Here is a 24,536-nt window from a genome sequence, read left to right as displayed (position 1 = left end):
CACATATGGTAAGTAAGCTCCTATGCATTGATAACACGCTAGGAACACACTTAGTGTCTTAAGACCACCATTTTCTAGGACAGGCCATCTTGGTAACTCCTATGATAGTCACATAATCCCACATTTATATTTCACCTAGATTAAACTGGTTCTTTTCATCCAATAACTTTGAATATGTGTTGATGAAATCCAGATAATTCTTTGGAGTGACATAGTTGCTTCGTCTTAGTTTCTGCTGGAATTTTTTACTAAATTCTCCAACCGATTCATGAACCATAACAACATGGCCAATGACGGGCTCCATATGTTGAGAAGGGATCATTTGGTTTTCTCCTGTAAAATATAACGGAAACGTATTAGAACTTAATGGTTTTATTTTACATGATAATCACCCTGCCATGTGTCTACATTTTGTACGATAATAATATATGACAACTAGCCACATATACAGCCCATCCTTGTTACAATATATTCAGTTTTAACCTTATGTTACTAATACTTGTGAACGAGTGTGAAAATCTCATCCTGACTTACTGTTAATAGCATATTTCAGGATAAAACAGAAATAAATCATTAAATAAATAATTCTATTGCGATATGCTGATTATTAGAATTAGGGTGAATTCACACTGAGTAAACGCTAGCTTATTCTGAACGTAAAACACGTTCAGAATAAGCGGCGTCTAAAGCAGCTCCATTCATTTCTATGGGAGCGGGGATACGAGCGCTCCCCATAGAAATGAATGGGCTGCTTCTTTCACTCCGTGCAGTCCCATTGAAGTGAATGGGGAGTGCCGGCGTATACGGCAAGCTCTGCTCATGCCGGAGCGTACACGCCGGCACTTCCCATTCACTTCAATGGGACTGCACGGAGTGAAAGAAGCAGCCCATTCATTTCTATGGGGAGCGCTCGTATCCCCGCTCCCATAGAAATGAATGGAGCTGCTTTAGACGCCGCTTATTCTGAACGTGTTTTACGTTCAGAATAAGCTAGCGTTTACTCAGTGTGAATGCACCCTTAGAAAGTACTGAGAATAGAATACACTCACCTAAAAATGATTTAGCAACAGCATACAATGCTTGAGGTGGCCAAGGCAAGAACCAGTCAATGCCGGTGTTATTTACCAAACCTTGAAATGAAAGACATATTTTTATTATTCAAATTTACAGGAGAAATATGATAAAATATTTCATATATATTTCTGTTCTATATCCATGTGTACATGGCATGCTTATATTCTGCTGTTATATATTTAATAGGGAAAGAAAAGACACAGAGAAAAAAGCAAAAGCACATTGAAAAATGCTGTAGAAAAAAAATTAATGTGTTTTCGATGTGTTTTTTTTCTGCATTGTTTTTTAGCTGCGTTTGCAATGTGGAGCCTTAGCCTTGACAATGAGATATGAGTAAATTCATTTGTATGTGCCTCATACCTGGAAAATTTCTGCACCTTGTCCTCAATGTATCCCCGACAGGAGACATTCCAAGAACAATGTGAAGGTTGTTTGCGCTCTTGTTAACAAAGAATTGCCAAATGCTCTCTTTTGCAGGTCCTACGCCATGTTTACCAGCTTCATCTCTGATTTGGTTTAAAATTGATTCCTTCTCCTCATCTGGGAAAAGTGCTGGGACCATTCCTAAGAAATAAACACATACACATAGGATGGTTAGCTGATCTCACTGAAACACCAAGATTCATTTAGGGCACATTCACATGTATCAGTTGCATCAGTATCAGTTTTTAATCATAGTCGGAGAGGCACTAATGAGCATTATACTGTGGGTGGGGGCACTAAGGAGCATTATAATGTGCCATTAGTGCCCCCCACAGTATAATGCCCCATTATTATGCTACTTAGTATCCCCCACCCACTATATAATTCCCCATTAGTTGCCCCCATACATAATTTACATTAACAGCAGCAGGAACATTCATCTCAGTGCTCATCCCTTAGGGTGCATTCACACGGAGGAAAATGGCGCTGAATTTGGTGTGGAATCCATGTCAGATTCAGTGCTGAAAAAAAGCCAGCACAAAAAGGAACTCAATGAAGTCGATAGGAGGCTTTTTTTTCAGCGCTGAATTTGACACGGATTCCACACCAAATTCAGCGCCATTTTCCTCTGTGTGAATGCACCCTTACACTAAACAGCAGCAGGAGTCAGCAATCATCCCTCCTGCCTGCACAAGAGCTCACATGTGTGAAGGCAGTAGAGATGCTTTCCGATCCCTGCTGCCTCTAGTGCAGGGGATCGGGACATGGAGAGGGAAAATGGGCTGGGCCGTACATATGTGAACACATGCTTAAACGCTAGTGGTATTGATGCAGTGAAGTGGGCCTTATGCTAATGTAGTTTATATAACGATGATGGTGTATGAGGAGATGTATTTTACTATGTCAATTATATGTTTGATTTTATATATAGTGGGAATAAAGGGAACTGTGGCATTCATTATCATTTTATTATATTTAGAGATCTTTAATAAACATTTTCTAATCATAAAATGTCAAAGTATCAAATATAACCAGTCACAAATGTTTAACACGTGTAGCTATGTGGCTGCATTCACACAGAGTAACGCTAGGCGTCATTTGTGTGTAATTTGTGTGTCTTTTACGGCCGTCATAAAACGTTTACATAGAGTTCTATAGGAAAAGACGGCCGTCATTTACGGCTGTCATTTACGGCCGTCATTGTAATGACGGCCGTAAATGACGGCAGTAAATTACGGACGTCTTTTCCTATAGAACTCTATGTAAACGTTTTATGACGGCCGTAAAAGACACACAAATTACACACAAATGACGCCTGGCATTACTCTGTGTGAATGCAGCCTAACAGTAAGTAACTGCTTACCAGATGTCAGCATGTTATTAATAAGTTCCAGAAAGCCTTCTTCTGCCACATGAGCATCTGTAAACAAGAAAATCATCTTCTTGTTCTCTAAACCAAGCTTTATGTAGAGATTCTTCAAATCTTCTCTGAAACTATTCTCTCCGTATCCCCGGCTAAGAACGATTTCAAAAACCTAATGGAAGACAGAAAGATCTAAATATCTTCTGATACTGGAAATAAACTGCACATCTGTTACAAAAATGTTATCAAACCTCATAGCCAGCTGCAAATGCCGCCAGTCTTGCAAGGGATTGTTTTCCTGAGCCTCCTACACCAACCAGCAGAGCATGACCTCGATCCATTCTTATAATGCGGTGTATTCGGGTTAAATGCTCAAGCGCATCATCAAAAAGGACCAAGTTCATTTTGGTTTTACTTTCATTATATTCCTCAAGGATTTCCTGGTGAAACATTCCAGACAGAACATATAGATAGATGGATATAGATCTAGATATTGTATGAATTAGATAATATGTATCATGTATTTTATCATAAAGCTGTAGCATATGTCACCTGAAATAAGGCTTTAGCTGCATCATAATCTTGGATGTCTTCATATACTCGTGGTTCTCCTTCATGCATTGCTGTTCTATAGTCACCAAAAAGAATGGGGTCACGGGTGGCATAATCTAGGTCAGCCTTGAAGTGTTCTTCAATGAGACTCTTAATATGACCTTGTACCTGAAAAAATTAATAACAGTGGATACAGAAGATGCATAGGGGTTAAGTGTTACCATCTGAATTCTTTCAGAAGAAGCGGCTCATGTTTTCAAGTGGCTTTATGCAATTTTTACTAAATTAACATTACATAGTACATCCAGATTTTGCAAAGTTAATGTGAACTTCTGCAACTGGTTAAACTGTAGCAGCATGCTATGTTATCACTGAAGACAGCAAAAACCAAAGAAGTCAGAGAAACATTTTTTCTATGATAAGATATCGCACTGCAGCAGTTTAAACAATTGTACAAGTTTGGGTTTAAAGGAGTTTGGGTTTTTTCCCATCTCAGTAAATCAGCTGTCTGCCTGCAGTCTCTTCTTCTTACTTCCTGTATCCCCCCCCCCCACTCCTTGCTGAACAGGCCTCAAAAGTATCACAATACTTATGCAGATTAGATAATATACACACTGCTTGTAGAGAATGGACTCTGTGTATTTACATAGAGAGATAACAGATTCTTATCAGCAAACTGCAATTAACTGAACTGATTGTTCTGCCAGCAGAGCAATGAGTGACATCACTTTTCCTACAGGTCAGTGGTTATAGCAACGCTGTGTAAACAATGGGAGGAATAAGTTCACATAGCAGGCAAAAAAGCAGCATTTCTGGGGCCACACGGTGGCTCAGTGGTTAGCACTGCAGCCTTGCAGCGCTGGAGTCCTGGTGTTCAAATCCCGCCAAGGGCAAAAAAACATCTGCAAGGAGTTTGTATGTTCTCCCCGTGTTTGCATGGATTTCCATCCCATATTCCAAAAAGACATACTGATAGGGAAAAATGTACATTGTGAGCTCTATATGGGGCTCACAATCTACATTTTAAAAAAACAAAACAAAAAAAAACAGCATTTCTAAAGCAATGTATTTAGGAAAATACTTCAATTTACATAAGCTACCAGTATAGATAGGAACCTTGAGATGGGACAACCCCTTTAACTTTGTATGTTATATATATGAAAAACAAAGTACACTCTCTAAAGTTCTAAAGTTTTGTGCAGCAGAAGAAAAAATCTAGAAATATGGACCTCAGGCGACTTGCAGCAATGTCTGAAAAATTAAGTACAGCCTTACAGTTTCCACAGGAATTAAGAGGGGAAGTAGCTGCCAGGTGCTGCTAATCAAATGACTTTGATTAAGTGATCATCAGCAAGTGTGAAAGCTGCAGTTTGGGAAGTTTGCTGGTCTGGAGCATTCAATGCCAAGGAGGAAATACATCAGCAATGATTTTAATGAAGCAATTGTTGTTGCTCTTCAATCTGAGAAAAGCTATGGGGCCATTTCCAAACAATTTGAAGGCCTTCAATCTATAGTGAAGAAGATTATACCCAAGTGGAAAACACTGAATTTGCTGGGAGTGGACGTCCCAGCAAATTTAACTCAAGGAAGACCATGCAATGGTCAGAGAAATTGCAAAAAATCCAAGAGCTACAGCTAAGACACTACAGGGCTCAGTTACTGTTTTAATTTCTCAAATTCATGACAATACAATTAGAAAAAGACTGAACAAGTATGATTTATTTGGAAGGGTTGCCAAGAGAAAGCTTCTTCTTTCTAAAATGAACATGGCAGCAGAGCTTAAGTCTGCAATGTTGCATGTGAATAAACCAAAAGACTTCTGGACCAATTTCCTTTGGACAGATGAATCCATAGTGGAGATGTTTGGCCATAATCCACTGCACCAAATTTGCCAAAAACAAACTACAGCATATCTGCACAAACACCTCATTTGGGCTTGTTTTACAGCCACAGGATCTGGGCACCTTGAACTCTTCTGGAAACCAAAGTATTCTAGAATCAAAAGTGAGACCAACATTTTGTCTGATTCTGGTTTTTGCAGCACGGCAATGATCCCCAGCATATCAGAAAATCTACAACAGAATGGCTGAAAAAAAAAAAAAAATTAAGGTGTTGTAATAGTCTAGTAAAGTCCAGACTTCAACCCAACCAAATTGCTGTGATGGGATCTTACGAAAGTTGTGCATAAATAAACGTCTACAGACATCACTGAATTGAAGCAATGTTGTAAGAAGACTGGGCCACAACTCCTTCAAAACGACATGAGAAACCAAAAAAATAGTACAGAAAGCCATTTCTTCAAGATATTCCTGTTAAAGGTGGTTCTATTGGTTGCTAGGATGCCTTCGTACTGCACAGTGTGAATCATAATACAGTATTTGTTATTTACCACAGTCTTATCGTTTTCATTGATTAGTCTATCATGGAAAACTCTTAGGGCCTCGTTTCTCCAGACTCTGACCATCTGTGCCCCTGTCTGGAATCTGAAATCCAATAAAACACATAAAAGGTAAGAAAGTAATATGATTTACATACTGTATGGGATAATTATGTTATTGAACGTTCTACAACAAATACTACTTTTGACAAATATGTGACAGTATGTTGTATTAGATGTTTACTTAAGAGTACGTTTTACATATGAGAAGGCACTACAGGGTTTTCCAACATATGATAAACCAGTATCAAAGCCAATACCGATTCCACTCTGCTAATCCGAATTAAAAACTTTTTCACTCATCTGCACCACATTGTGTGGAATCTATCAATATAAACCAGATTCTTAAATTTGTGTTTATATATTACAAGCATGTAATTTATATGGTTAATTCACGTTCTTTTTGCTTTGAAGCACACGTTGTGCACCATAAAACAATGTATAGCATTCTAAAACAACAGTAGGTTTGAGCCAAACTCAACAATTTTGCTAGTTTTGTCCAACTACCCAATGTGTATGGGAATCTTCCAACAGATGTTGGAGAGATAAGTATTCTTACTTCTCACATGTGCATGTGTGTGAGGATGTCTGGCGAGATAGGTGTCAGATGACAACTATCTAAAAGTGCATGGACTGTTGTAAACTAGGTAATCTAAAACTACTCCTGATTTGTCAAAGTGGCCGATATTACATTTAGTGCATTCTTAGATTGTGTAATATGAATTTATAACACTTGTTTTCCACCAGAATTTTTAGCTAAATTTTGTGGGCGATTTGGGCACATATTGGTGCATCTTAAGCCATGTTGCCATGTAAGGTGAAGAGGAACTTTCAGTCCCTCTATTGGTGGTGTTAAATACTGCTGGAAAGCTCAAAACTTCAAAAGTGCACTGTCAACTTTCCAGCGGTATGTAACACCACCAATGTTGGAGGACATGAAAGGTCCTCTTTAAGGCAAAACACTTAATATACGCGGTGCAAGACATCTATGGAATTCTGGCACAATTTGATTAGTAAAATTTCCTCCATGTCAAGACAAGTCATGCAGTTAACTGTAAAAGTGAACAAAGAAAGAAAAATACCTCTCTGGAGTTGTCAAAATCAACCCATTAAATACTCGAGAAAGATCACGAAGGTTAAATATATAATGGAACTTTGAAGGAGTAGGAGGAAGATCCCGAACAATCATTTTATAGAGTTCCAGGGTGCAGGAAGTTAACTTATCACAAATGCTCTGGACATCTTCATGAAATAGCTGTAAAGTCAAAGAGGCCAAGTCAAATGCCAAAACATTGCTTATAAATTAGATTTGTCTGTCCATTATATAAATCCAGTTTTAAAGTGGATCTGTCACCTGAATACATGGTCCCATTTAAGGGTATTACATTACACTCACACATCCCTATTCCTATTAGCAAAAAAAGTACCACTGATGTGGAGTTTATGTAATATGAGTAGTAAAAGAGTACAGCACACGCATAGTTTATGAGTCTAGTGTATTCATGAGTGGGCACAACTTTGCCTTCTCCTGCCCTTGTGGGAAGTGGGAAAAATCTGTTACTACATCTACTGGTAATTGTGTGTTTGCATGTGTGTCATTGCTGTATTTTAGTATCAATAAATCTGTTTGTGAACAACAAGCTAACAATTACCATTGTATGTCCATGGAGAATAGAGAAGTAAATAAGATGTAAGGATTCCTCTGAAGGAAAAAGTACATTAAATACAGTAAACAGGGAGATAAATCGCGTGTCCACTTCATTTCGGCCACCTCCGGCCTTTCCCATTGCCGCTATAAACCCAAGATCTCTTAGGAACTTGCAGTTTAGTTCTTTTCCACGATCATACATGCCGCCCTTCTCTAGTAGCAACTTTAACAGAGCAATTGGCTGTTGTGTCCCATATTCATCCACCTGTGTGCACAATGGAAAATAGAATGAGTTTGTATTCCATATTTTCAAGATAGTTTGTTAATACACAAGGAATAATGGTGGAGAATAATAAAATATGTTATTATAAAAACATTTTGAATGTCATAAAAAACAGAAACCTTTGGCATATTCATGTCGTCCATGAACACCAATAAGCGCTTGCCCATAGGTGGTCCATAGGTATCTTTAGTACGTTTCTCTACATTTGCTTCTAGATTTCTTTGGATATCCATAGACGTAGTACGAGAAGAGAAATTGATAGTCAGCAGCATCTGTCCAGAAAGAAATGCACAGAATTACTTCTATCTAGTTTTTATTTACAGGACAGTATGAGATTTATGCACAAACAGAACATGAGAAAGAGTACAAGGTGAATAGAGAAGCATGGCGGGTGACTGGGGTACTATAATATTACCGTATTATCACTGTTTAAGTTCCTTAAGAGGTTCATTGTAGTGGCTGTCTTAGATGTACCAGATTCACCAACAAGTACTACTGGTCTTTTAATTTTCACCATTTGCTCCAACAGCCATGTGGTACGTGTAGTGTCCACCGTAGGAACTGCAGATAACACAGAATTCTTTCTTATTATTAACACAGATAAACCAAGCATTTATACAATAATACTAGGACAATGAAAGTTATCAAGAATATTAATAGTTGACTAGCACAGGCCAAGTATAGCAGAACAGACTAAAACAAGACAAAATGCAGAAAACAGTCCAGAGATATCACCAGTTAAGGTTGGAAGAAGCTGCATATAAATATGCCAAGTTATATGCTGCTGACCGTGTTTTCAATGGCTGAGAAAGTTGTTTGAGACTTCATCTGTTTCCCATAGTAGGTCCTATCACAGAGTGGATTTTCAGAGTAGTTTCAGAAAAGAAAGTTGAGCTCTGCCTAGTAATCGCCGCAAGTTAGTCTCTGTAAAGTAGCCAGCAGCTAACCCACTGTGATATACAGCACAATACCAGCAAAGAAATGAGACCTAAACAACAGTTGTCCACATGCTGCGAGTATGCATGCATGATCTCAGCAGGAGGTGGGGGGAAACGCAGTCAGTGCTGCTGGCAGGGGCATTTAATGAGAGAAGGATCTTGTTGTAATACTTAGAGTAAGTTCACATGGGAGTTTTTTGGACCGGATTTTGATGCGGTGGCCGCCTCAGAATCCAGTCCAAAAACGGCTAGCCACAAATGGATGCCGGTGCAGTGCATACAGGGCACCGGCATCCAGTCAAAGCATTCTGCTCCAGATTAGGCCCAAATGAATGGGCCTAGTTGGGAGGGAGTGTCACGAGGTGGACATCCGCGGCTGAATCAGCTGGAGAATCCGCCTGAAGAAAGGTCATGTTGCTTCTTTTTTCTGCGAGCGGGAACAAACCGCTTGCGGAAAAAGGAAATGACCATCTCCCACTGATCTCAACAGGAGGCGGTTTTTTGAGCCAGATTCTGACGCGGATTCCGGCTCAAAAAACCCCATCAGAACCTGGTCTTAATCACCTCAGAAAAAAACCGAAACACTCTTAGCTCATTTGTATAGGTATAAAAAGAAGTTTTTCATCAAAATGAAGCTGCCTATCTACAAACAAATGATAGCACTGTGCTCAAGGCTCTCAGCACTATAAGGTACTGAGACTAGTTTAATACCATTTTTGGTGCTGATAGACTCCCTTTAATTCACTAACAAAGTATACACATGCGTCCAATGCCGTCCATATAATATACTATTTGATCACAATTGATCCCTTTTCACATCATATCAATAACATTATTGATTCTTTAAACCTACCTAGAATATCAATAAATTTTTCCTCAGGTCTATGTATATACTTCGGAACCAGTCTGCTCCATGGGATCCATTTCTTTTTTTCACCATCAAAATGAAAGTCATAAATGGTAGGTAGTTGACCTGAAACAGCAGCAAAGATTCCATCAATCTTCTGAAGTTCCACTTGATCAGAAATGATATTTTTTGGTGGAATAACTCTTACCGGGAAGTTCCCCAGGTCCAGCCAGTGCCTGCTCATCATAAGTAGTTGACATTGAGGCTAAACGTTTCATGTACTCATCAAATCTGATTCTTCCATTTTCAAGTAATGTTGCTCCCAAAGAGCAGTATAAAGCCTCTATGAAGTAGCATTCCAGAACATCTACATCTTCAACTTCTTTTTCAATTAAAGCATCAAGCATCATAGACAACTGCGTCACCTACAGAGTATACAGCAATGGTACATTTTATACATTTATAACATGATGTATATCATGTAAGTATCAAAAATCACAATGAGTGGTATGAAGGGCACTGACTGATGTCTACTTCATCCATTTTACCATGTGGACACCAGCAATTACTGGCTCCGCTTGCTGGTCTAAAAAGTTGGTGTATCTGTTCCTTGGAGTTCATAATTCATTAAAAGCCATCTTTCAATGAACTCAGTTCAACATTGATCTGAACCTTTTCTCCTTCACAAAATATACAGAACACCTAAAATTCAATGGAAAATGGCACTGCCAAGAAGGCAAGGCAAACCCCCACTATCGGTTATGGTCATATGCTATATTGGGAGATCTATGGAAGGAGGTAATATTGATAGATTGGGGTTAGGGTGCCTTTGAAGCAGAGAATAAGTCTATTGGGTCTGGTGGAGAAAATTGGCAATTGCCAGAATATTATAAAAGATCATATTATAGTTGAACTCATTTAGTCTATGAATGCAACTATTTTGTAGTGAGAAGGATTGTATACAAGCAGTAGAGTGCCACATAAATGATGGACATGGATTGGCATCTGAATCTTGGTTCGATCCAAAAATAGATTTTTTTTTTTTTTTTTTTTTTTTTACAGTGGAAATATTAATATATTAAACTCCCTGGGTGGAAAGGTATGTATAGTCAGCATTTCTGAGATATTTTTGGGATGGACATTAACTGTTTTGTAGGTGTTATACATTGGTGCTGGGATAGGGAAGTGGGGTGGCGGCAGATAGAAATATAATCAAATATTACAAGAATTGCAAAAGAGGCTCCTGACAAAGCCTCCAACGTAGATGTGAATAGAGCCTCAGCCTTTGGTATAAACAAAAACAAATATGTCTAATCACCATGTTCAGATCTGTCTGAGGAACAATACTTTTCAGCTTTTCTCCTTGTTTCCCATCCATGATTCCTTCAACAATCATTTCAATACAAGGAGGCACATATTTCTCAAATAAGCGGTTTAACTCAACTTGTTCCTGCTAAAACAAATAGGAAATTTTAATTAATTTTATGCCATAAATAAAAAATTACTAGAAACTGTGATATTGTATATCAGTATAATATAAACTGTAAATTTATAAGTCAAACTTTTTTTTTGCATCAAAAAGTGTTTTATCAATGGGACATACCTGGACTGTACTGATTGATATGATGACCAATGAATTAGTAGGTAGGCAGTAAAAGTCATGGCAAAGTAGAACATACAGTCCTATGAAAAAGTTTGGGCACCCCTATTAATCTGAATCATTTTTAGTTCTAAATATTTTGGTGTTTGCAACAGCCATTTCAGTTTGATATATCTAATAACTGATGGACACAGTAATATTTCAGGATTGAAATGAGGTTTATTGTACTAACAGAAAATGTGCAATATGCATTAAACCAAAATTTGACCGGTGCAAAAGTATGGGCACCTCAACAGAAAAGTGACATTAATATTTAGTAGATCCTCCTTTTTGCAAAGATAACAGCCTCTAGTCGCTTCCTGTAGCTTTTAATCAGTTCCTGGATCCTGGATGAAGGTATTTTGGACCAACAATTCAAGTTCAGTTAAGTTTGATGGTCGCCGAGCATGGACAGCCCGCTTCAAATCATCCCACAGATGTTCAATGACATTCAGGTCTGGGGACTGGAATGGCCATTCCAGAACATTGTAATTGTTCCTCTGCATGAATGCCTGAGGATTTGGAGCGGTGTTTTGGATCATTGTCTTGCTGAAATATCCATCCCCGGCGTAACTTCAGCTTCATCACTGATTCTTGAACATTATTCTCAAGAATCTGCTGATACTGAGTGGAATCCATGCGACCCTCAACTTTAACAAGATTCCCGATGCCGGCATTGTCCACACAGCCCCAAAGCATGATGGAACCTCCACCAAATTTTACAGTGGGTAGCAAGTGTTTTTCTTGGAATGCTGTTTTTTTGGATGCCATGCATAACACCTTTTTGTATGACCAAACAACTCAATCTTTGCTTCAATCTTTGCATCAGTCCACAGGACCTTCTTCCAAAATGAAGCTGGCTTGTCCAAATGTGCTTTTGCATACCTCAGGCGACTCTGTTTGTGGCGTGCTTGCAGAAACGGCTTCTTTCTCATCACTCTCCCATACAGCTTCTCCTTGTGCAAAGTGCGCTGTATTGTTGACCGATGCACAGTGACACCATCTGCAGCAAGATGATGCTGCAGCTCTTTGGAGGTGGTCTGTGGATTGTCCTTGACTGTTCTCACCATTCTTCTTCTCTGCCTTTCAGATATTTTTCTTGGACTGCCACTTCTGGGCTTAACAAGAACGTCCCTGTGGTCTTCCATTTCCTTACTATGTTCCTCACAGTGAAAACTGACAGGTTAAATCTCTGAGACAACTTTTTGTATCCTTCCCCTGAACAACTATGTTGAACAGTCTTTGTTTTCAGATCATTTGAGAGCGGGCTGTCCATGCTCGGCGACCATCAAACTTAACGGAACTTGAATTGTTTTGTAAAGAGGAATGGTCCAAAATACCTTCATCCAGGATCGAGGAACTGATTAAAATCTACAGGAAGCGACTAGAGGCTGTTATCTTTGCAAAAGGAGGATCTACTAAATATTAATGTCACTTTTCTGTTGAGGTGCCCATACTTTTGCACCGGTCAGATTTTGGTTTAATGCATATTGCACATTTTCTGTTAGTACAATAAACCTCATTTCAATCCTGAAATATTACTGTGTCCATCAGTTATTAGATATATCAAACTGAAATGGCTGTTGCAAACACCAAAATATTTAGAACTAAAAATGATTAAGATTAATAGGGGTGCCCAAACTTTTTCATAGGACTGTAATAACACTCAAAGCTAGACACAAGGATCACAAAATATACGCAGCTTCCAAACTCCGGATTAGAAATGAGATTGCAACTGAAGATCACAATCCAAGTTATAAAAAAAAATGTAGCGTTAATCTGGTTTAAGAAAGCTGTAGGTATTAAAGAGTTTATGCAGGATTAGAAAACATGGCTTATTTCTTCTTCACAGGAAGTGACATCATGTGTCACATGGCAGAGCTACAGCTCAGACCGATTAAAATGAATGAGACTGAACTGTAGTATGGCCTTGTAATCAATGGATGTAATGTCACTTCCTGTGAAGAAGAAATCATACATATTTTCTAATCCTGAACAACCCCTTTAAGTCAGCTTTTTCTAAGATATCCAAATAGTACCATTTTCTATTTCACTTAAGGGTGTGTCCTAACTGCAATAGATTTCTCCATATGAAATGTAAAATAAATTTTATTTACCAGGATGTCACCAGAGTCTAAGCCTTTCAATGTCGAGTATATGAGAATATAAGTCAAACCTTTAGTCTTTATGCATTTACCTTGTTTTGCCGATTGTTGACCCACTTCTGCCAGTAGGGTCTGTATTTAAGATTTTTGGGATCTACAAAGACCATACCACAACGGGACACAGTAGCAGGTGACGCATATTGTAAATCTCCAACCTAAAGAAATAATACAAATAGATTATACAGTAGCTGTACGTGAGACTGCAGATGAAGTCAATCAATAATAAGATGAAAATAGCCTAGACCTCAAATAATAATGCACAGTGTGGCTGAAGTCTTATTCTCTCTCCATTTGCCAAGGTCAATAGCTTGTTGTCATCCATCACTGAATTCATATTTTCTACCCAGAGAGCATCAACGTCTCCATCAAACAATATATACCTATCCAAACGAAATACAAAAGTTTTTTGGTATAAATATACATATTACCATTGTTCAGTACAATATTAAAATGGTTATATAGTAACTTGCTGATCATTGAGGGCCACAGTTCCTGTTGTCACCCCCATTTATCACAAGAACTGGGTTGTTTTGTACCCCAGATTGGGAGGATTGGCTGATCAGAAATTTGCACTGCCACTCCATTCATTTCATTTGGAACTACTGGATATCGACAAGTGTTGTACTTTAGCTATGTCCAGTGGTTTCCATTTAAATGAAAAGAGCCGTGCTGCGCATTTCCAGCCAACTGCTCCACACTAAGCACCCCATTTCTCAATGTTCAACTAAGTACCAAGTATTAAAAAAAAAGTTATTTGAGAAATATACCGTATTTTTCGGACTATAAGACGCACCTAGGTTTTAGAGGAGGAAAATAGGGGAAAACAATTTTGAAGCAAAAAATGGTAAAAATATTTAATATATGGGAGTTGTAGTTTTGCAACAGCTGCAAGGCCACATTGTATTCTAGGGATAGGAGGTGATTTAGAACTCTTATTTATTTCATTTTTTTTATTATATATTTTTAAAGCTTTGTGTTTTTTTTTTAAACTATTTTATTAGTTCCTAGGGGGCTTGAACCAGCAGTCATTTGATTGCAAGTCCCATAGACGGCAATACAACTGTATTGCCGTCTATGGGACATTCTGTATATTACTATTACGGCTGGTCATAGACTAGCCGCAATGGTAATATAGCAATGACAGGCCTGGGAGCCTTCATTAGGCTCCCGGCTGTCACCCGAACAGGTCGGCTCCTGCAATATCGCCACGCAGGAGCTGGCCTGCAACTTTACAGGTATGGGGCCGGTGGGGACCTGCCCCGGGGGGGGTAGTTTACACTTTGGGTGGGGGGGAAGGGGCCGCCAATACAGACCCGGCATCCACTGTAATAGGCGGATGCCGGGGAGGGTTAGATGCCGGCACATGTACCGGGGCCTGAGACATCGCTACACTCCTGCCCTGCATGAAGCCAGCAGCGGCAGGAGAGATGCGGGGAGGGACGGAGGAGCGGAATAGCAACATCACTCCTGCCGCTGCTGGCTTCATGCAGGGCAGGAGTGTAGTGATGTCTCAGGTCCTGGCACATGTGCCGGCGTCTAACCCTCCCCAGCATCCGCCTTCCTATTACAGCAGATGCCGAGTCTGTATTGCGGCCACATTTGGACTATAAGACGCACCATTCTTTTTTGGGCAAAAAAGTGTGTCTTATAGTCCGAAAAATACGGTAAGTAATTTCCATGGGAGTGAACTGGAATATTCGCAGAAAACCTTTATAGAGAAGGATTGGACATAAACATTCCATATAGATGTTGAATTTAAACCCAGAATCGCAGTGTATTAATAAGGCACCTCAGCAGTTCCAGACAGATGCCTCTCTAAGTTAGTGGGGTCCGTAGGGTGCTGATGGTGTCCATCCAGTGATGTGAATAGAGCTTTAATCTTTAATGTCTTACCGTCTCTCTTTTTTATCGGTCGGTTTGTTGATTTCCCTGAAGATGTTTGAAAGGACTCCGTCAGTCCAGTCTCTTGTTGTGGGGTCTAAGATACCATACAATTCAATCACACTCATGGCTTTGGGATTCAGTGTATATAACTTTGTTGTAAGACCAAGTCTGGTGAAGATAAGAGGAGAAGGACATTAAAATACCATTTAAATTAATGTTTATATTGTAATTACATATCTATTTATTTCTGTTGCTTACGTAGCACCAACACAGAGATTGTCAATATCTAATTGTCAGTCTAATGGTTGTCAGTCACTCGAAGAATCATTGAATTTAATATGAAGCCCTGAATGAGACAATCTAATTTTCTTGTCTCAATCTATCACCTTGTTAAATCTGGGAGAAAACTGGAGTACTTAAAACAGTAAAAGAAAGACATTTTCCAAAGTGAACAAGGTTAAAATATGCAATATACATGTACACACAACAGTTCATGTTTCTACCAGATACTGTAGCAAGTCACAAAATCAATGATTCCTAATTTATTAGACTGTGCAGAGTGTATATGCTCCCTGTGAGGGATAATCTCTTATAGACTACACATTGTATATGCTCCCTGTGAGGGATAATCTCTTATAGACTTCACATTGTATATGCTGCCTGTGAAGGGTAATCTCTTATAGACTACACATAGTATATGCTGCCTGTGAGGGGTAATCTCTTATAGAATACACATTGTATATGCTGCCTGTGAGGGGTAATCTCTTATAGAATACACATTGTATATGCTGCCTGTGAGGGATAATCTCTTATATACTACACATTGCATATGCTGCCTGTGAGGGATAATCTCTTATAGACTACACATTGTATATGCTGCCTGTGAAGGGTAATCTCTTATAGACTACACATAGTATATGCTGCCTGTGAGGGGTAATCTCTTATAGAATACACATTGTATATGCTGCCTGTGAAGGGTAATCTCTTATAGACTACACATTGTATATGCTGCTTGTGAGGGGTAATCTCTTATAGAATACACATTGTATATGTTCCCTGTGAAGGGTAATCTATTATAGACTACACATTGTATATGTTGCCTGTGAGGAGTAATCTCTTATAGACTACACATTGTATATGCTGCCTGTGAAGGATAATCTGTTATAGACTACACATTGTATATGTTCCCTGTGAAGAGTAATCTATTATAGATTACACATTGTATATGCTGCCTGTGAAGAGTAATCTCTTATAGACTACACATTGTATATGCTGCCTGTGAGGAGTAATCTCTTATAGACTACACATTGTATATGCTGCCTGTGAAGAGTAATCTCTTATAGACTACACATTGTATATGCTGCCTGTGAAGAGTAATCTCTTATAGACTACACATTGTATATGCTGCCTGTGAGGAGTAATCTCTTATAGACTACACATTGTATATGCTGTCTGTAAGGGGTAATCTCTTATAGAATACACATTGTATCTTCTGCCTGTGAGGGGTAATCTCTTACAGACTACACATTGTATATGCTGCCTGTGAAGAGTAATCTCTTATAGACTACACATTGTATATGCTGCCTGTGAGGGGTAATCTCTTATAGACTACACATTGTATATGCTGTCTGTAAGGGGTAATCTCTTATAGAATACACATTGTATCTTCTGCCTGTGAGGCGTAATCTCTTATAGACTACACATTGTATATGCTGCCTGTGAGGGGTAATCTCTTATAGACTACACATTGTATATGCTGCCTGTGAGGAGTAATCTCTTATAGACTACACATTGTATATGCTGCCTGTGAGGGGTAATCTCTTATAGACTACACATTGTATATGCTGCCTGTGAGGGGTAATCTCTTATAGACTACACGTTGTATATGCTGTATGTGAGGGCTAGGATGACAACACTTACTTAGTCTGTGCTAAACACAAAGTATTAATTACGACAGACTTTCCTCCTCCTGTAGGACCAACTACCATAGTTGTGTGACGTGTCAGCATGGTCTCATACATCTGAACAACTTTGTCTACCTACAGAAAAAACAATGACATTTTATAAAACTGAAAAGCACATATAATATAATATTTAATTTCTCATACCAAGTCTTAAACTTAAAGAGTAATTGCAGAAAATTTATCATACATTTTAGGTCAGGTATTGTGTCATAATTTGAGATTCAGATGTATGGAGATGTGCCTAAATTACTTAGAGACAATAGCCTCTTAATATGTGCACTTTACTAAGACAAGGGAAGATCAAGACTGGCATCTTGACAAATATCGCTTTTTTTTTTTTTTTTTTTTTTTTTTTTTTTAGTTACAAAAGTTTCTTAGCCAATACATTTACCTGACTAGGCAGCAGGACATAGTTGTTGTCTCTAAGAGCCTCTTCTACTGCATCATTAAAGTTAGGGTAGCGAACACGGGGACAGTCCAGTCCCGGAAATAAGTCCGAAATTAAACCAAGAAACAGGGGGACGTCTTCAAACACAAATTTCGGTAGGTTCATGTCTCTGAGTGCCCTCATCAGAACAACATCCTAAAGGAAAAGGAAATGTGTTGATGCTTCATGAACATAAGACATGACATGATAGAACTACTGTGTATACCTAAGGAAGTAATCTGGGCCAAAACTATCGCCCAATATGCCCATCTCCTATCCTGTAGTACAGTGAATAACAAGAAATACGTGCTGTCTTATCAGCCATTTACCTGTGTACACAAAACATTACATGGTGGTCTTGCAAATAAATGGTGATTCACATTTTGAAGTGATGTGTCCACTAGATGCAGGAACTGCTTTACAGGCTCCTCTCCATTCATGTTTATAGAGTGGGGTCCCAAACAGGGGATTCTCTCTTTAATGCACCCACGCACCCTAATATAGTTGTTTTTATGAGGAAATCCTTTAAAAACACCAGTAATAAGATATTATATACTTACTTCACTCAAGTCTGGTGACCCTCTCTTCAACTCTCCAGCCATTACCAGCACAGATTTTAAGGCACGTAATCCAAAATCGTAGTGATGCTGTTTGGACAGTTGTTCTTTGGCAAGTTTATATAATACAGTCATCTTTTTAGCCAGGTTCTAGAAAGACATGCAATCATTTGTTTCTTAATGGCTCAGTCTATGCACCTTTACATTCACTTTTAACCCCTTTCTGCCAATACTAGTTTTCATCTTTATTTTCAATTCTTATGCTAAGGCTCCATGCTGTGGAAACACTGCAGGGTTTTTTTTTTGCAGATTTTGCTGCGTATTCTTGAGCCAAAGTCAGGAGTGGATTTAACAGAAGGGAATCATCTACGTACTTCCTTCATATTTTCCATTCCTTGTCAAGGATGAAAAATGCAACGCACTCAGCTTACCTTGGCCAAAAGAAACCCTTCTGAAAAGAGCATGATTTCACAGATCTGTTGGAGGTCTGGAACAATTACAACCACCGGCCTGAATAGAGCCTTCACCGATTCTGGTAATTCTGTACGTCCAGCATAACCAGGGTTCATAGTAATAAAGATCCCCATACGAGCATCCATGGCAATCTCCTGACCTTCAAACTGAAAATCAATCAATTAAAGTCTACATGTTAAAATTGAGGATATGAATAGCAAAAAAATTAAAAGGTTAGCTTAAGTAAGAGAATATAACAAACATGTAAAGTCCCAGAGAAAAAAAGCACTGTGGGAAAAACTGCAATGGCGACGCATCGCATTTCTTCCCACATCGCTTTGCACAGACAGTTTGCAGAGGTTTCCTCTGTGGACTTTCTGTTTAAATTATACCTATAGGGAAACTGCCAGAATTTCCGTAGGTATAATTGACATGCTACGAGTTCCATAACTGCAATAAATACTAAAGAAATAAAAATAAAACACGTAAATATCTAGTTTTTTTTCAAGGGACAGCTACTGTAATTTGAAAATATTGTAACCTGAGAGCACAACTCTATGAAAAACTAGTGACTACTCTTCTGAAGTTACCCAACTGTTACCCTAAGTAAAAAAAAAAAATGAAGCTAAGAAAAATAAAGACAAGAGCAGATAACAAATACAGATGAGAAAGTCAGAAGGAGCTGCTCGAACATAACTTACTATGTATAGGAAGGGAGCTTCTTCAGGGTCCTGTATAGTACTCAGGGGTCTGGATTTACTAATAGACAGTGTAAACTCAGATAGGCAGACTGAGAATGCACCAGATTTATCACAGTGACTGACGTTGGATGATAAATATGGCATATCTTTACACTATCCATTCTACATTTATACTATCTTTTGGTTGGTTTACTTTGAGACAGAATTTTTGACACAATTTTGGAACATTTTGGTGCACTGTGGTTCAATTAAGCCACGCACCTTTGCCTAAGAATCCACACCCATATGTATAGCATGTCAAAAAGTGTTCAATCATAACTGAAATAGTAAATCTAAGATACAGTGTACCAGAAAATAAAATGGAGCAACCCTGACCTAGTATCTGAAGGAGCAACTTATCCTGGCCCAACAAAATGTAGTGCTGTAGTATACCACAGAAGGGATCTACTAGGCAACCAACCGGGGAATACACATTAGTAATACGGGTCTTTTTATAGCTCAAATCCTATTTTGAATGACATGTGCAGCAGATCTGGACTACCTATGTGATTGTATGTTAGATAAGATCCCAAGTTATAATAACTAAGCCAACCTTTTGTATGCTGAAAACAAATGAAAGACACTGTCCACTAGGCCATGAGCCTGGTGTGAAATCTATGACATCTCATAGCTGCCATAGATTGCCAACATAAATTACGTCAGTTTTCTGTCATACATGAAAATAAGTCTACAAGGGTCAATGGCCCCTCCCCCACCACACCCTCACCATGCCACCTTTTTGGGTATGGGCTGCACAAAAACACCACTTGCAACAATTTAAGTTGCAACTTGGTTTTTAAAAGTTGGAAAACTGGTGAGAAATAATATTAAAACTGCCCCAATTTTTAATATATATGACTGTGATCCACCAAAAAGCGCTTACACATTAGAGATACACCTAGAGGCACAACCCACCTGAAATCTCTTTAGGTGATGGATTAAAGCATTACGTATAGTCTGTATCTGAGAGGAAATGACTGAGAGTACTGAGGCATCAATACGGTTGAATTCATCGAAACAACCCCATGCTCCACACTGAGCTAGACCAGAGAAGATTTTACCAACCGCCTGCAAAAATGATGCAAAATTACAAACAAAATTCATAATTTCCAATCAATGAAATAATTTATTATGCTGCAAATATCAACATATCAACAAAATTTTCATATTCTGTGCAATCTTCTACAATAATGAAACTAAGATGACAGTGCGCCCTAATAAATGTCATATTAGAATATATTATATAAACATAAACTAATAGTAAATAAAAATACTTCCTCGTACCTTATAGTCCATGCCCTCACCACAGTTTGTCACCACACATAGCAGTCCAAGAGCTTTAGCCAGATCTTTAGTTGTCTCAGTTTTACCAGTTCCTGCAGGCCCTGCAGGCGCCCCACCTAAATACATGGACAGTGCCTAAAAAAAAAAATCTGTTAGTTTATGGAGTCTCGTAATTAATCAATTACCATATTCATGTTATCAGATAATTTACCTGTGTAAGAGTGAGATATATGCGGTCAGTCAGCGGTGTAATGACTAGCCTCCCATTAAGACCCATGTATTCATAACCATAGGCAAAGGTTCCCGTGCACTGGCGGACATTCAGTTCATCTGGTTCTCTGTCCCAGTAAAAGCGCAGTTGACTTTCCCATTCAAACTCGCGGGCGTCCATGATGCTAGCAAAAAGGTCAAAATTACCATCAGAGTCATTAGTTGCGAAATTAGCATAAATGATCTTACACTAGACTTAACCTTACCTGTCTCTCACAAATATGTCCACAATGTCTCTAGCATGTACATCAATGATGAGAACAGTATTATATTTTTTTCTGTTATTTTCAGGTAGCGGTTCAGTGATGCGGGTAACAAGTTCGTCAATCTGCTGGTGCATTTTCTTAGCATAGTTTTTCAATGCTTGTTTCTCCCCCTTCTTAACCTTACGGAAAACATCTTCAACTTCCCAAGTCCACCACACCTGGTTACCAGCCAAGACAACCATCCCTTGGTACAACAACATCCAATCTACCCTGTAAAATTGACAGAGTATAAAACACTTGGTGAATTACTACACCTGTCATTATGGTTTAAGATGATGGATCCCAACAGTGATCATTACAATAAACCTCCCAATAGACTGCAAATAAAGTCATCTAACAATATCTGTGCCAAAAACACAAATAATGTTATATATAATTGTGTGTGGATGTATTTAATTTCAGAGATGTATGAAGCAAACTCTATTATAATATGATTATGTATGCTTTGTAGATATAAAAAGAGTTGGACTTGCCCACCCAGTAGCAGATTATAATATGGCCTCTGTGGGTGAGCACCTGGGGTCCCCTGGCCATCCAAATCTCTCACCAACTTTAATAAGTGTATGCCACTTAGAAGTGACCTGGGGTGTCAGTACCTGTAAATACTCACACATCTGCAACTAGTATATCTGGTGGGCCTAAAGGATCTCAATCTGACACTGATATCATGCGTCATGAAAAGACCTAAGTCGTCTTGAAGGCTTGCTGTTTGTCATCATCTTTTCAGCTAGCCAATAAAAGGTATCAACTACTGCAGAGCCTGAATCATTGGCAGCATGAAACATTGACAGACTCCATCAACTGCTGATAGGTTCCTTTTTAGTGGTCTCAGGTCTTTTCACATAGTGTGAAGAGTAAATACCTACTTTTTAGGATCACCCATATTTGTTCACTTGCATGGCGTTAGAAAACCTTAATAAATTCTTATTTGCACTCAGTTGAGTTTTTCGTACATTAACTACAGGTGACAATATTTGAGACTGCAATATAGGTGTGAGCTACTTTTTTACAGTACCTGCTCTTATCCTCACAGTATCTAAATATAGCCTCCTTAGTAATAAGTCTATTGGTTCTCCTCATTTCCTGCAGCACAGCAGTCATCCAATCCTCCACGCGACCTTCAGCTGCTATAGCCTGGCGGAACGCCATCACCTCTCCTTCAGCTGAGATCATGCCTGTGGCCAACATTTCACCATTGTCTCCAGCTTGAAATCTCAGTGATGCAATGTTATCATACATCTGCGAAAAAGGCAAGTATTCAGAACAGAGACTTCTTCATATTTATGAAATATCTGGCATGTATTTGATGGAACAGTTTAGTCGGGTTGTAAGATAATATAGAATATACCATACAATTAATAAGAGACAGCGCCCAGGACACTCACTGGATAAATGTTCACGATACTAAGGGAGCACCTTTCATCTTACCTGACCATCTTAATAAGTCAGCAACAATTTGAGATAATCTTAGCCAATTCACAATCCGTGAAATACACATACCAGAATAAAGGCAGGTCAGAAAGGACCAAAAACCACAAATCAGAAATAAGACATTAACACATGAAATATCAGCAACTACAAACAGCAACTAAAATCTTACTTGGTCTCCATGTTTAGGGAGGAAGAGAGGGGAATTTCTGGTGTTGCCATTTTTGTGCCACACAGATTGAAGTAGGTTCATGGTTCAACAACCATTGGTGATCATTCAAAAACTGAATTGGGTCTCTACACATTGGGGTAATGTTATCATTCTAAACTGCAGAATTCTGGTGTTATATTTCATAAAGTACAGTTTTGCAATTTTTTAAGCATAATTGTTCTACAGTTCTGATACATACTGGATTTTAATAACATTCACTACACTTTTAAAAATTGGAAGGGGCGATGGGCATGGTTACCCCGTCTCACTGTCTGTACTCCAGATTTATGAAATGCAACTTTTATCAATTTGCAATCTCACTCCTACAAGAGGGTGGGGTAGAGAGTGGAGGAATATGTCAAGACAGAAGGGTCAGACTTATACATGTGACAAATTTGTCAAACATTATGCGATATTTCATAAATTTGGCACAAAATTACACCAATGTAGATTCCAGTAACTTTAAACATTCTCCCATTGTCTCAATGACCCCCTACACATTAACATAAAATAAAAAAATCTTTGTAAGACATCACTAAAGAGTATATATTAAGTATGAACCAGCTCCAAGACGTTTCATCCCAGTAGTGACTATGTGAATTGACAATGTCATGAAATAGACGGTTTGCATAATTTAATGCCTGAAGCATAAAGTATTACTAGATGGTATTTGCACAGTAAAAAGATGTCACCTTGATAATGTGTTCCTGAACACAAGTGGGGTCACTGCTACCCAGAATACTGAGCAGCTCGTCATCTGATATGAAGAAGAACCGCGGAAAGGCATTTCTTTTGGAGTCCAAATAATCGTTCAAGCTCTTTTGACATTTCTCAAGATCCTCACTTAGGTTTTGCAAGTCAAACAGTCGATTTGAGGCCTGACAGCAACGTTTTATAACTGGATCCTTCACGGTTTCTGACATTATCTGAATGGTAAGATTAGAACTTTATAAGTTATACTGTATTTATCATTAATCTGGAATAGTCACTGGAATTATTATTATTACTATTAAACTATTATACATTACAATTATACTAACCCTTTTAAATATTTTATCAATGTTGTCAAATTTTTTCGCCTCTTCTGGCAGCTGAGACCTGATATCACCTCCAATAAATATACTCTCTAAATACATCCATTTTCTCTGAACTACCATCCACACCTGTAAAACAAACAAAACAATATTCAGAATCATTTTACAGAACAAATATGATTTCAGTTAAAAATAATATATATGTACTTACTGCAATAATTTCTCCAATAAGAGAAAGTGTTTTTTCCCACTGTTGTACTGTATTTAGGAAAGGACCAACAAACCGGCTTCCAGAAATACTTTGTAAGTTCATGGCATTGTCATCAAGTATTTGTAGAATCTCATCAACAGACCCTAATATATTGCCACGGTCTTGAGTGCCCTTTATATACCTTTGTACGGTGAATTTCATATTTTCCCAAGTATCCACAATTTCTTTAACACCCTATTTATGAAAATAAGGGAGAAACAAACAGTGTAGTTAATAATCTCCATCAAATTTTTGCGGCTCTTACTCATTTTATTTATAGACTGACTACACTGCTTTCAAGGGATTGTGCCATGAATGACACTTATCCCCCCAGCAATCAGGAGACCAAAAGTTCCCCTAAAGCCTGCTTGTAAACAGAGCGCTAGTGTGCTTTGCATG

At 38.5% G+C, this 24,536-nt stretch overlaps 1 protein-coding gene across 1 annotated transcript in view; it reads right to left on the bottom strand.

Moving 5' to 3' along the window:
• Positions 1-24,536, bottom strand: part of DNAH10 (dynein axonemal heavy chain 10) — a 113,260-nt gene that overhangs the window by 29,806 nt on the left and 58,918 nt on the right. Inside the window, exons 27-55 of the mRNA XM_075272173.1 lie at positions 24,099-24,332; positions 23,894-24,016; positions 23,546-23,779; positions 22,230-22,453; positions 21,155-21,424; positions 20,890-21,073; positions 20,679-20,813; positions 20,310-20,462; positions 18,633-18,821; positions 18,205-18,351; positions 17,609-17,800; positions 17,174-17,292; positions 15,263-15,421; positions 13,614-13,749; positions 13,402-13,524; positions 10,884-11,018; positions 9,774-9,990; positions 9,572-9,691; positions 8,196-8,341; positions 7,900-8,052; positions 7,502-7,762; positions 6,932-7,104; positions 5,802-5,895; positions 3,413-3,580; positions 3,112-3,300; positions 2,861-3,032; positions 1,435-1,638; positions 1,050-1,130; positions 136-333 (exon numbers count right to left, since the gene is read on the bottom strand). Of these exons, the coding sequence (XP_075128274.1) occupies positions 136-333; positions 1,050-1,130; positions 1,435-1,638; positions 2,861-3,032; positions 3,112-3,300; positions 3,413-3,580; positions 5,802-5,895; positions 6,932-7,104; positions 7,502-7,762; positions 7,900-8,052; positions 8,196-8,341; positions 9,572-9,691; positions 9,774-9,990; positions 10,884-11,018; positions 13,402-13,524; positions 13,614-13,749; positions 15,263-15,421; positions 17,174-17,292; positions 17,609-17,800; positions 18,205-18,351; positions 18,633-18,821; positions 20,310-20,462; positions 20,679-20,813; positions 20,890-21,073; positions 21,155-21,424; positions 22,230-22,453; positions 23,546-23,779; positions 23,894-24,016; positions 24,099-24,332 (4,933 nt within the window). The remainder of the gene's footprint in view (positions 1-135; positions 334-1,049; positions 1,131-1,434; positions 1,639-2,860; positions 3,033-3,111; positions 3,301-3,412; positions 3,581-5,801; positions 5,896-6,931; positions 7,105-7,501; positions 7,763-7,899; positions 8,053-8,195; positions 8,342-9,571; positions 9,692-9,773; positions 9,991-10,883; positions 11,019-13,401; positions 13,525-13,613; positions 13,750-15,262; positions 15,422-17,173; positions 17,293-17,608; positions 17,801-18,204; positions 18,352-18,632; positions 18,822-20,309; positions 20,463-20,678; positions 20,814-20,889; positions 21,074-21,154; positions 21,425-22,229; positions 22,454-23,545; positions 23,780-23,893; positions 24,017-24,098; positions 24,333-24,536) is intronic.

This window comes from Leptodactylus fuscus, chromosome 1 (genome assembly GCF_031893055.1).
Source record: "Leptodactylus fuscus isolate aLepFus1 chromosome 1, aLepFus1.hap2, whole genome shotgun sequence".
Lineage (NCBI taxonomy): Eukaryota > Metazoa > Chordata > Amphibia > Anura > Leptodactylidae > Leptodactylus > Leptodactylus fuscus.
This window is presented reverse-complemented; position numbering and strand designations above follow the sequence as displayed.